Source organism: Podarcis vaucheri (assembly GCF_965113315.1).
Source record: "Podarcis vaucheri genome assembly, chromosome: 14".
NCBI lineage: Eukaryota > Metazoa > Chordata > Lepidosauria > Squamata > Lacertidae > Podarcis > Podarcis vaucheri.
The window spans coordinates 29419236-29431658 of NC_138752.1; the positions used below are offsets into that span (position 1 = coordinate 29419236).

Here is a 12423-nt window from a genome sequence, read left to right on the forward strand (position 1 = left end):
TTCTTTGCAAAGGAGTTTGAAGGATTCTTCATTCTTTTGCAGTTTCAAGAACCTCTGTGGGATGGCAGACCCTCCAGATCACCTGAAAAACTTAACCTGACAGCAACCCCTGTTGTGCCCACATCAAATTGGTCCATGGCTCTCTCAAGGGTTAGAAACGAAAATCTTTCTTTCCCTAACGCATGAGGTGATATGAGGTGGTACAGTCATACCTCATGTTACGGACGCTTCAGGTTATTGGTTTTCAGGTTGCGGACCGTGGGAAACCTGGAAGTACCGAAATAGGTTACTTCTGGGTTTTGCCACTCGTGCGTGCAAAGTGCTAAATCACGCTTTGCGCATGCGCAGAAGTGCCAAATCGTGCCAGCGCCTGTGCAGACGCGGCGCTTCAGGATGCAAACGCTGCGGGGTGCGGACGTGCCTCTATCACGGATTATGTCTGCAACCTGAGGTTCCACTGTATCTTACTCTTTCCTGCAAATGACAGTTCATGCCATGACACCTAGAACCAGCTCCAGGCCCAGTTTTAAAGTGCAAAGGCAGCTGGCCTGAATTATGAATGTGCTGCAAAGCCCCCATCCCACCCCCGCTTGGCTTTTAAAAGTAAAATTGGGGGGGGGGAGTTTAAAACCCTCAAAAGTATGCCATCTATTAGTACATGGCAAGTGAGTGGTTGCTTTCAAGAGTTTAATGTAAAGCAGGAGGGAGGGGGCTTCAGCCTTCGTTCCTGGGCCTAGCAACACCATAGGACACGGGCTTGGTTGTTCTTCCTTGTGGGAGGGAGGTTGGTCCAAGTAGGAAGGGGTCTGATCATCTTCTCCCTCTGCCTGAGTCACTCTGGAGGTCAGACATATCCCTAAATGGTGATGGGTCCCATCCCTTCAATTTAACATACAGCCTAGTTCAGTTCCCTCCCCATTTAATTGATGCAATATTGAGAAACACACGAAATCAGATTTACCGAAAAAGTCATCTGTATAGTTTCCCATAATCTTTTCATACAGTTTACATTCTTTCCCACATCATATTTGCTTACAATAAACGGTGGTCCTGTTTGCCACAGAGGGCAAGAGGAATGGATTGTCAGTAAGGCAGTTTCTTCCTACCCCAAGGGAGGGGAGGAGGCCTCAGGAGCTGCAGCCTCAGACCATGAAGGAGCAGCTCCAGAGGGACAGGAAGGCTGTGATTTCCAGCAGCAGGAAATTAAACAAAGGCAGCCATGCAGCACAAGCAGCTCCGTGACCCCAAGCCTAGGGGTAGTTGGGGAGCCCACCACCCGTCACCACCAGCGCTGCCAAGGTGTGTGGCAGCAGCAGCCCAGCGACACCCTCCTCCAGGTGAGAGACAGCTAAGAGCACCAAGAGGCTGCCAAACAGCCCCTGGAGCTGCCTTCTGTGCCACAAAATGGTGGCACCAGCCCCTGTGGCTCTGAAGGGTGCCAGTGGCAATCGCTGTGGCTCACTCCCCTGGTCCCAGCAGCCCCAAGCTCCCTCCCTCCTGTGCCCTGGTGCTTGTGCCCAGCAGCAGCGAGAGTGCAGTGTGCCCAAGCAGGTTGGGAGGGGGCAGCGCTCAGTCCCCCTCCTTCTCGGCAACTGCAGGAGGGTTGGGCTTGATCAAGCCATAAGCCACAGCCTGCGCCAGGCACTCCTGGGCCACTTGGGCAATCTGGGGCTTGTCCTTGGCCTTGGCCATAACAGACAGGATCTCCATCGTCTCGCTCTCCATCAGCTTCTCGGCCACCTCCTTGTCAGCAGCCACCATGTTCCTCACTACCACCACCCCGCGGTGCTGGAGCTCGGTGGCAGGGCTGAGGAGCAGGACCTGCAGGATCTCCAGCCAGTGAGTCGTCTGGGGAAAGAGAGTGAGAGGTCAGTTAGCAAGCAGGAAGGAAACCCAGCATCCACCAAGTTCCTGGAGACCCTCCAAAGGTCTGCCATGCCCAGTGGGCAGCTGCTGGGCTCAGCCCACCCTCCAGGCGGTACTCACCACTTGAGGGATGCGGGAGCAGATCTGGGGCAGCAACGAGGTCAGGACGGCCAGTGTCCCTGAAGCTGCCCGCTGGAGCCTCTCGTCGTCCTCCCCACTGTACAGGACCAGCAGCTTGAGCCGGTCACTGCCCTCCACCAGGAACAGCTCCCCGACCTGCCCAAAAGAGAGATGTGAGTGGAGATAAACCTCCCGGGGCCCCAGCACAGACAGGTGGCCCAGTACCCCTGCTCACCTCTGGGCTCAGCGCCATGTTGCACATGCACTCAGTGGCTGCCAAGCGGATCATTTCGTGCTCCTCAAACATGTAGCCCTCGATCATGGGCACGGCCTTCTCCTTCACAATCTTCTGCCTGCAGGAGGAGGAGCCAGCAGGAGAAGGTAATGGCCCCTGCCTCCAAGGAACGTAACCCTCCCAGAGGACAGGGCTGGGACCCACGGAGATGGCCAGCCTGCCTGCCTGCCTCTCCAGCCTTACCGGAGCCGCTCACTGGTCCCTGCCAGGTTGGTGAGAGCCATCAGCCCTTCGAAATTCTGCAGGGCACTGCGGTTCAAGTGCAGGAGGCCCACCAGGGGCCGGACCACCTCGTAGATCTGCAGGAGGAGAGAGAAAAGGCTCAGGGTGGTGGGGAGAGGAAAGGGGAACCCGACCCCATCCACTGCCTTGCTGTGATGCTGCCCTCACTCCACACTGACCCGTTCGCCTGGAAAAGCCATTTCGGGGGCGGTGGTGATGGTGATCTTAGCCAGGGCCTGCGCAGCCTTCGTCTGCCCTATTTCAGTGCCTTCCAGGGCCAGAGGGATGAGTGCCTAGTGGTGGAATAAAATCCATATTCTGCTTGACTGTGAAAAGCCTTGATGCCCCAGTATTGCTGCAGGGCAAAGCCAAACAGGAGAGGGTGTGTAGGCATGTGTGAGGCTCACCTTCCCGCCTCCAGCAGCCACCACAGCCCCTCGGTCCTCAGGGTCTTCCACGACAGCCAGGAACACCCTGAAGCACACAATAGCAGGCACTGAATGTGGGACCCAGAACACTCTCTCCACACACACACACAACACATAGCAATTTGAGATTACAGGAAGGCGTCATCTTGGCTCGACTGAATTTTCTGAGCTCTTTGGCTAAGCAGAAACCCACAGGTAAGAAGGCCAGCATGTCTCCTCTGTGTAGCAGGTCTGGAGGACTTGCCTGTGAACAGCAATACCCGCATTGCATGGGGTTGGGCATGATGACCCTTTGGGTCCCCTCCCTTCTATGAAAGCTCTACAGGGGTCAAGGCCTGTGGCCGCTGGCCTCACCTGGAGATCAGCTCCCGGCAGGCAGGGCTCAAGGAGGGGCTTTCACTCTTCACCATGCAGGTGAGCGCTGACACCACACCGGCGGCCAGCAGCTTCCTCACACGTTGGCGCACGAACTCTGGCTTGTCCTGGGCAGGAAGAGATGGAGAGAGAGGATGAGAATAGGCCGTGGGATGCCTATTATCCACCTCCTACTCCTCCTCTCACCCTCCTTGCTCCATCCACCAGCATCTCACACAATTGTGGTCTTTGCATCACAAATTTCTAAAAGCTTCCCACTCCAACCTCAACTCCCCATTATCCAAAAAAACATTCCTGAGGAGGGCAGAGGAGCCAGGCCCAGCCACACCCCCCCAGCCTGCTAGAAGGCTTCCACTGGCCCCCTCAGGGTACTCCTCTCCCCACTCTCACCTTTGGGTGCTTCTCAGGGATGTGTTGCTTGGCATACTTCGCCAGCTCCACCATCTGGGGGTCAGGCTCCTCTTGGTCGTAGCTGCTGGTGCAATTCACCAGCGTGGAGGCCACTGCAAAGAGGACGCTTCGGTTCTCTGACTGAGGGGAGCAGATCAGCGGCAGGAACAAAGACAAAGAAGCAGAAGAAGGTGGTCAGTCGGGATCTTCATGATTCTTTGGGACCAAGGGCCACCACTTGTGCGTTTGTTACTTCAAGACTAGGCTACTGCCAGGCAAAGTAAAGTGTGCGCGCCCTTGAGTACTATTCAGAATCGTCAGCTAATGCAGAACAAGACAGCCCAGCCATAGAACACCAGAAGCTGATCAGAAGTGATCTCTTAACATCTCTGCACCCCTGACGGACTGAGTTGGGCAGGTAGGTGGGGCTACCCACCTGTCAATCACCAGATGTAATGGTGATGCTGCACTTTAAAGCCTCAGTTTCCCGACTTCAAACCACAGCATGGTGCTGTGTGAAAGGCTTTTTGGGAGCTGCCCTGCCCTGCTCTTGAAACCTCTGGAAACTGGAGACTGAAAGAGCAGTGCTAGGAGGAGCAGTTTTTCCTGAATGGAATCCACTTTCCCACCAACTTGAGCAAGGCTGATCAGCTGATGAGAAGCTGGGAACAAGCCTTGCCTCAGCAAAGGAGCAATCCCCTTTAAGCTCTCAAGTCTTCCTTTGAAGCCCCCCCTTACCCCCCCACCTAACATCAGGTGGCCATGCATGGCTTACCCAAAATGGTGGACCAAGTTTGGCTCACAGGCCAGAAGTTGCCAACCCCTGCTCCAGAGCCTGGTCTGGATTTGAAAGCCCTAAAGGGGCTGGGTGAGCCAACTCTACCCCCCTGGGCTGGTCCTCCTGGAGGCAACCAGCATGTCTCTGGGCTGTACAGAGCCCACTGCAGGGAGATATAATCAAAATGCTTTGCACAAACAAGATATTCACACACAGAGAAGAGGTGTGTTGTGGCAAAGGGTTCTCCGAAACACTCATTTCCTATGTGGAGGAATCCTTTTCTTCTTGGGTGCTGTTGAAGTGGGGGAAGAATTTCATCATGTGAAGCTCCAGTTATGGATCTGAAGTGGTACAGTAGAGACACTTCACTGAGACTCGGGAAATTTTGCTACAGAACAGCATTTTACATCTTAAATCTTCAAATATATGAAGGGCTATCACATAGAAGACAGAGCAAGGTGGGTTTCTGCTGCTCCAGTGGTAGGAACCCAAACCAATGGATTCAAATGACAAGAAGAGTCCCACTAAACATTAGGAAGAACCTTCTGATGGTAAGAGTTGTTTGACAATGGAACAGACTCTCTCGGAAGGTGGTGGACTCCCGCTTCACTGAAAGTTTTTTTAGCAGAGGCTGCATGGTCATCTGTCAGGGATTTTTAGCTGTAATTCCTGCATTGCAGGGGTTGGACTAGATGACCCTTGGGACCTCTTCCAACTCTACAATTCTAAAAATTACTGGGTACCATATACTACAGCTGGGTTGCTATTCCTAAGCAAGGGAAATTCAACATAAACAAGGCAGAGGCAAAAAGAGCCTCTGGACATGCGCAGCTGCCCATTCCTCCCACAGGTACCCCACCCACCCATCCACTTTACCCTCCCTCTTGGAAGAGGACCTCACCCTGGCCAGCCAGAAGAGAGCCTGCAGGGCAGCCTTGTCCTCCAGGAGCTCCTCCTTAACGTCCGCATCCAAGGAGAGGAAGGCCAGTCCCTCAGCTGCCCAGTAGCGGGTGCCGGCATCGATGGCCTCATTGCACAGCCACCTGGAAGCAGGAGAAGGAGAATCATGATAGTGCCTCTACCAGCTGAGACCCTAGTGGGCAAGGAGCATAGGAAGCCCCACCACCCCAGGCTTCAGTGGGGCATGGTCTGTTGTGCAGCTGCCAGAGGGACTCATTCTTGTCATCCGTCAGCTCCCACCAGCTCCCAAGATTTTGAGAAAGGGACAGGCCTCCTTCTAAAGGGGAAGGCAGTCACGTGGCTCAGAAGAGGCTAAAGCTAAAGAGGCCTGGGACATGGGGGAAGAAAGCAGCGCTCACTCACTTTCTGCACTGCTTGGCCAGCTTCAGGGTAGAGCCTTCCGCAAACTGCTTCATGCTGAAATCTGTGCCCCCCGCCGAGCCCAATTTGCAGAGGCCCTGGAAAGAGAAACCGTGATGTGCCGCAGTTGCCACCTGACCCCAGAACTTCCTTCAGTCTGGGAAGATGGAAGAGGAACAGTGTTTGGGCCAGAGATTTGGGTTATAATATACAGTTTAATGATTGGATAAAACTGTGGAATGAAAATATAAAATTTACGGCATGTACTGCGTTAAAGTAAAATGTTATGAAAATGATTTATAGATGGTACATCACACCTGTAAAACTGGCAAAAATGTATAAAACATGCAATAAGTGTTGGAAATGTAAAGAAAAAGAAGGAACATTTTATCATATGTGGTGGGATTGTAAGAAGGTGAAGGGCTTCTGGGAAATTATATATAATGAGATGAAAAAGATGTCGAAATATACATTTGTTAAGAAACTAGAGGCTTTTCTTCTAGGAATAGTAGGAAATGAAATAAATAGAATGGACTGTAAACTTTTCCAATATGCAGTAACAGCAGCGAGAATATTATTGGCCCAAAAATGGAAACAGGAACAACTGCCGACGCTCAAAGAATGGAGAATGAAACTGATGGAGTATGCTGAACTGGACAAACTAACAGGAAAGATCAGAAATATACGAGATCAAAAGTTCATTGAAGACTGGGGAAAATTTTCAGACTATCTGAAATGTGTATGTGATGAGCAAATAACGCTAGTGGGATTTCAAGAAGTTCTGTAAATGATAGAGGACTATTGTATTGATGAAAACTAAGTGTGTGAAGGTTTATAAAATGCAATATAAAATTAGGAAATGCGTATTTCAAAATTTGAATAATGGATGATTGTCAGAGAGGTTGAAGGAAGTCTAAAAGAGAAAATATGTGATAAATTTAGATTGGATACCATAAATGTATGTTGGAAAATTTAATAATAATTTTTTTTTTTAAAAAAGAGGAACAGTGTTGGGTCCCACTGCAGCCAGAAAATGTCTCCCTCCTTCTCCAAGATCTGCTGCCTCTTGCTCACCACCAGGGCCCGGATGCGAATGCTGTCGCGCTCGCTGTGCTTGTAGATCTCCTTCAGTAGTGTCACCCCATTGGCGGTGATGAAGGTGGCCCGCTTGGCCTTGTCGGCAGCATGGATCAGGGCCTCCACGGCCACAAGCTGGTCTGCCTCCTGTGACGAGGCGCACAAGGCCAGAATGCTCTCCATGATGCCACTCAGCTCCAGCACCCTGTTCCCAGCCTCGGAGGGGCCTTGCAGGAGACAGGAGGCCGTCTGGATGGCCCGCAATTTCCCAGGGACGCCATGGTCCTGGAACCAGCCCCTGGGAGGTGAAGGAAAGGCGGCCCGTCAGGAAGCTACCACAGACATTCCAAAGCTGAAACCCCAAGCTCTGCACCAGAAAGAAATCCGAGATCAACCAACGGCACCTTCTGGCAGCAAAAGTCCTCCTCCCACCCACTATTATGTATTTATTTCATAACATCTATATATCACGTGATTGTAGAAAACCTCAAAGTGGTTTATAAAAAGAAACAGTAAGATTATTAGTACAAACAACACATTCTAAAAATTAAAACCAACAATAAACTAAAAACACACCAGTGTTTTAAATATATGGGTAGGCTTGCCTACACAAAAATGCTTTCAGTAGACGTCAAAAAGAGTAGAATGAAGGCGCCTGCCTGATATCACCACACTAGAAGATCCATTTATTATAAATGCAGAACGGGTATTATATGGCACTTGGAACAGTGCCAATTCTGCAGATGGAAGGGGTTGAGTGAACATATGTGGGTTAAGGCAGTCTCACAGGTAAATTATTAAGGGCTTTGCATACTAATAGTAACCTTTTGAACTTGTCTCGGTAGCAAATCAGCAACCAGTACAGATCTCTGAGCATGGGTGCTATATGCTGACAAGTTTTTGCTCCTTTCAGCAATCAAGCTGCAGCATTCTGCGCTAACTTCAGCTTCCAGATCAGATGCAAGGGAAGCCCCATATAGAGCGCACTACAGTAATCCAGTCTTGAAGCAACCAGTACATGAATTACAGTAACTGGGTGTCTCTGGCCAAGCTGATGGGCTGTTATGACGCTTTCGATGTCTGTCAGCAACTAAGCGCTGAGCATCACTCCCCACCACTTCATTTGCCCCCCATGCCTTCCCAGCACCCCCTACCAGAAGCAGCAGTGGGCAGCCCCCGAGTCAGTCACAGGCCTACCTGACATAGTCCTCGCAGAGCCGGTGGAAATTCTCCCGCTCCCCATCACACTTCAGGTCCCCATAGAGCTTGCTGAGGAGGACGGCTGCACTCATGAGGGTGTTTTCTGTCACCCGCAGGCCCCCGGGGCTGTGGCTCACTGTGCCCCCCACCTCCAGGATCTGCTTGAGACCTAGCGAGGACAGACATGCTCACTGGCGCTGGCGAGGGACCCAGGCCAGGAAGAGGAGGGGCTCGGGAATGGGCCAGACGTACCCTGGTCAATGACCCAGAGGGTCAGGCAGTTGTTGGGGTCCTTCAGCGACTTCCTGGGCACCACACTGATCAGCAGGTTGAGGATGCTGTCCCGGCCATAGGAGGAAATGCTCTCCCGGGTCAGGGCTTCCAGCAGCTGCTTGAGGAGCAATTTCAGCTCTTTGGATGTATCTACAGGAGCAGAATCAGAGTTGAGGAGGTCTGAGCCTCCTCTCTCCAGGCCAGCATTCGCAGCCCAGCTCCACCCAAGGCATCAGCATGAAGATGAGCTTGGCACGACACAAAGTGGATGCTGAGCCCAGCAGGGAGGCACCCAAGAGACTCACCCAAGACCACAGCTTCCTCCTTGCCACGCACATCCCTCTGCAGCCCCTCCTTCAGGGCATCAAACATAACCTGCAGCAGGCTGTAGGTTGCCAGCGAGACTTGCTCGTCCTCCATCTCTAGGATAGCAAAGAGGCGCTGGGGCCCCAGCTCAGCCAGGATCACTGCAGTCTGAAAGAAGGGCAGCATCCACTGAGACTTGGGGAGGAATCCAGGCCTGTCTCTCAAGAACCAGTTACCTCCCCCACATAGCTCAGAGCAGAGCTGGATACCTGCCTAGTAGGCAACTCCACAAGTGCAACTGTGGCTTGTCAGTAGGAACTCTGGGGACCCATAAACCTACCCAAGGAGACAGAGTTCAGGGGTTTTTTTTATACTAGAGGAATATCTAGGTTATCTTGCAGAATGTATTCAACAGTCTTGCTAGCCCTCTGTCCACCACGGTAAGTGATCATAGAATTGTAGGGTTGGAAGGGACCCAATGCGTCTTTCAGTTCAACCCTCTGAAATGCAGGAATCACAGCTAAAGTATTCCTGACAGGAGGCCATCCAAACTCTGCTTTAAAACCTCCAATAAAGGAGAGTCCACCACTTGAAGGGTGTCCATTCCAAGAGGTTGAACAACACCAGGCCCTGCAGTACCCCATTTGTCACTGGAAAAGGAACTGTTGGGGAGCACTCTTGGTGAATCACTGGTGGTTAGCCAGACTCCAGCAAATAGGAAGCCCGAGGTTTCTTCTCAACACTGGAGCAGCAGAGAGGGAGGGGTGATTCCATCCCCTCCCCCAGCCTGAAACATGGGTGAAAACTCTGTGCCTGCCAGGAGGATGGAGTGGCAACCTATAAGCAGGTGCAGAGGCAGAGAAAGCCATGGCTCTGTACTGTAGGGGGACAGAAGAGACCACTTGGTTTGCCCCTAACCTCCTGAGGCAGTACAAGGTCAGGGACAAGTTCCAGGCGCACACACCCTCGGAGAAGTGGCATGCCCTTGAAGCAACAGGTTTTGGAGAGAGTTTTATGCATAACTTGTCAGTAAATGGACTGAACCTGTTACCCCCCCCCCCAAAAAAAGAGTGAAGCTTTCGTCTTAAAAAGTGGACATACCCGAGAACGATGCCCACTGCAAAGGCCAGTGAGGGTTCGCACAGCTGCTAGCACCGTGTCCGCCCGACCTGTATCCAGCAGCTGTAGCAGGAGGCGCACCCCGTCGTTCTGGAAAATCTTCTCAGCACCAGGCTCCTCGCGAGCCAAAACAATCAAATTCTGAGCTGCCTGGACAGCAGAAGAGCCAGTTAGCTGGACAAAGGGGCTCGCTTTAACCGCTCCCCATCAGGCCACGCAGCTGTTGGAGAGGCACAGCCAGAATTGAGAGCTGGAGAGGTTTGGGGATTCTGGCCCATAATAATTCCATTGTCCTTGCTTCTCTAAGAGCCATGGGGGTGGGGATCTCCTCCTTGGGCAGAGCTGGGAAGCCTGCAGAATCCCTCCAGGTGCTGCTGCATTGTAACTCCCATCAACATTAAGATGACTTGATGTTATGAACCGCCCTGTGATTGTTGGATGAAGGGCGGTATACAAATCCCATGAGACAGAATGAATCACTCTAGACTGAGACTGATCGTATTAAAATAAGCACCACCCTAATATATTCTGGTTTTGTTAGTCACGGAAAAGGAAGTTACGGTACAATGACTCAAAGTCCTCCTCCCTTCCTCCCTCAGGTATCCTGATCCAGGCATCAGAAACCCTCCCTCTGGCTTTTGCCTACAGGCAAATTTGGAAATGCAAAACTTGCATTTTGAAATAGAAAACAGAATTGGAGACTGCCTAATTCTACAACTGCATCCCATATATGTACAGCTGCAGCACACCCAAAATTGCTCTTCATCAGGGCACATCACACCTCCTACCTGCTTGCTGATTAGAAGGGTACCTTTTGTTTCTTGTCCAGATCTTTTTCTTCAGGGTCCAGCAGCAACTTAAACATCTGCTCCACTTTGGAGTCTGTGCGGGACATGGCTGTCATCTGAAGCAAACAGGCAGTTGGTGAGAAACCCCACAGTCGTACTTCAGAAGCCCAGTACACACCTGAAGCCCAGAATCCTTCCTGGGTGGAGAGCTAGGCTGCCCCACAAGGGAGGCGCCTACCCTGGCAATGCCCACACTCCCCCAATGCTTCTCCTACCTTCTCATGCATGCTGCTGCCAAGGTTGCGCAGAGCCTCCTGGAAGGCCTTGTTCTTGGGCTCCAGGCTCACACACCTCTGCAGGTCCAGGAGGGCCTGGTCGAAGCAGCCCAGTTTCTGCCGGGCTTGGCTGCGCCGGAAGAGGCTCTTCACGTCATGCCCATCAGCTTCTATAGCTGTGAACAGGCAAGAAAGTATTAAGAGGCAGCAAAGAGGCTTCTGCAGAGAAAGAGACTTTTGGAAGGAGAGTAATCCCCCACCCCACCCCTTGCAGCTCACCTTTAGAAGCGTCCAGTTCTGCCTGGACATAGTCCTCCTGCAAAAGAAGCAGAATGCCAGAGAGGCATCGGTGAAAGGAGATGTAAGCGGGGGAGCGGGGTGGGGGAGTGAGGGGAGAAGAAAATACTCAAGAGGAGCTCAGCCCTGACCACCTTTCTGGGGGACATCTGTCAAATCCTAAATTCTCTGCAGGTTACAGGAGGAGAAGGAGGAGGCAAGGCATCAGGCTGGCCTCTCACTATATGGCCACTGTCTTCTCAGTCCGTCATAGCCAGACAGCCAGGCCCGAGGGCTCCCCTTGACTGTGCATAAAGGCACCTCAGCTTCTAAGGAGCAGCAGGGTGAAAAGAAGTCCACCTAAAGGGGCTCAGCACAGTTAAAATGAGAGATGCACAGAAACGTTGACACTGGGGGCACAGGGAAGCTCTGTGGCCATTTAGGGGAAAACACACACACAATGCCTGCTACCTTCTGATGCGTACTACGTCACTTGAGAATTTTGAGAAGAAAATAATTTTGAGAAGAAAAGACAATAATCCCTTAGAATTTCCCCAGGTGTCCAACTTTTCTCCTCCTGCAGAAGTGAGCGGCAGGTAGGCAGGCTGGCACTGCCCCTTGGGGGGCTCCCATAACTCAGGCAACCCTCCCGCTTTCCCCACTTCCCCACTCACCAGCTTGAGGTGGCAGGCGGCGCGGTTGCGGTGGAGGACAGCGCGGTGCGGGTCGGGCTCCTCGCCATCCCCAGGGCAGAGGCTGAGGGCCCGGGTGTAGGCGGCCAGCGCCTCCTCATAGCGGCCTGTCTGGAAGAGCTCGTTGCCCTCCCGGCGGAGCTCCGGGACCTGCGGAGATAAGAGGGGCGGGGTGGATGAGCGATTCGTTTTGGGGGTCAGCTGGGCTCCCACCGCCCACCCCACTCACCGCCGTCTCCTCCATGGCGCGCTCTAGTGACGCCACGCGAGCGCGACAGCCGCTCCCTAGCCGACCCACGTGCTGGCAGCGCCTCCCTTGGAGCGCCCAGCGGAGAAGAGACCGGGCGGCCCGGGAGCGGAGCTGCTCCACCTCCCGCCGCGCCCGCCCCGCGTGCCTTCTTGCCGGCTTCCTGTTTCTTGCAGGGGCACCTCCCGAGGATTCGTCGGTGGAGGAGGCGGTGGAAGCTGCGCTGGTGGAGGCGGTAGAAGTGAAGGAAGTCGACGGTCATGAGGGCCAGGACGAGGCAGCCGTAGAGCCCCACGCCCAACAGCGGCCCCAGCGGGCTCCTGTGGAGGGAAAGCGGGCTCAGACGGAAGGACGGGAGGAAGAGGGGCAGAGGGGA

General features: G+C 52.9%; 1 protein-coding gene across 1 annotated transcript; it reads right to left on the reverse strand.

Moving 5' to 3' along the window:
- Nucleotides 1–956: 956 nt before the first annotated feature.
- On the reverse strand, nucleotides 957–12086 carry UNC45A (unc-45 myosin chaperone A). Its single transcript, XM_082198959.1, has 20 exons — nucleotides 12030–12086; nucleotides 11783–11950; nucleotides 11112–11148; nucleotides 10833–11008; nucleotides 10581–10673; nucleotides 9752–9919; nucleotides 8650–8818; nucleotides 8324–8494; nucleotides 8069–8240; nucleotides 6869–7169; nucleotides 5798–5892; nucleotides 5376–5517; nucleotides 3697–3837; nucleotides 3286–3413; nucleotides 2911–2977; nucleotides 2683–2796; nucleotides 2465–2580; nucleotides 2222–2339; nucleotides 1987–2142; nucleotides 957–1848 (listed from the first exon to the last, which is right to left on the reverse strand). The coding sequence occupies exons 1-20, from the start codon at nucleotides 12042–12044 to the stop codon at nucleotides 1570–1572; spliced, it is 2826 nt and encodes a 941-aa protein (XP_082055085.1). The 5' UTR covers nucleotides 12045–12086; the 3' UTR covers nucleotides 957–1569.
- Between the last annotated feature and the right edge of the window lie 337 nt (nucleotides 12087–12423).

Excerpts from the sequence above, each read along its gene's own strand:
- UNC45A (XM_082198959.1), bottom strand. Across the intron at positions 5,518-5,797 it reads CTGGCCAAGCAGTGCAGAAA|GTGGCTGTGCAATGAGGCCA; the intron begins GTGAGTGAGCGC and ends TCCTGCTTCCAG. Across the intron at positions 2,797-2,910 it reads TGGCTGCTGGAGGCGGGAAG|GCACTCATCCCTCTGGCCCT; the intron begins GTGAGCCTCACA and ends TTCCACCACTAG.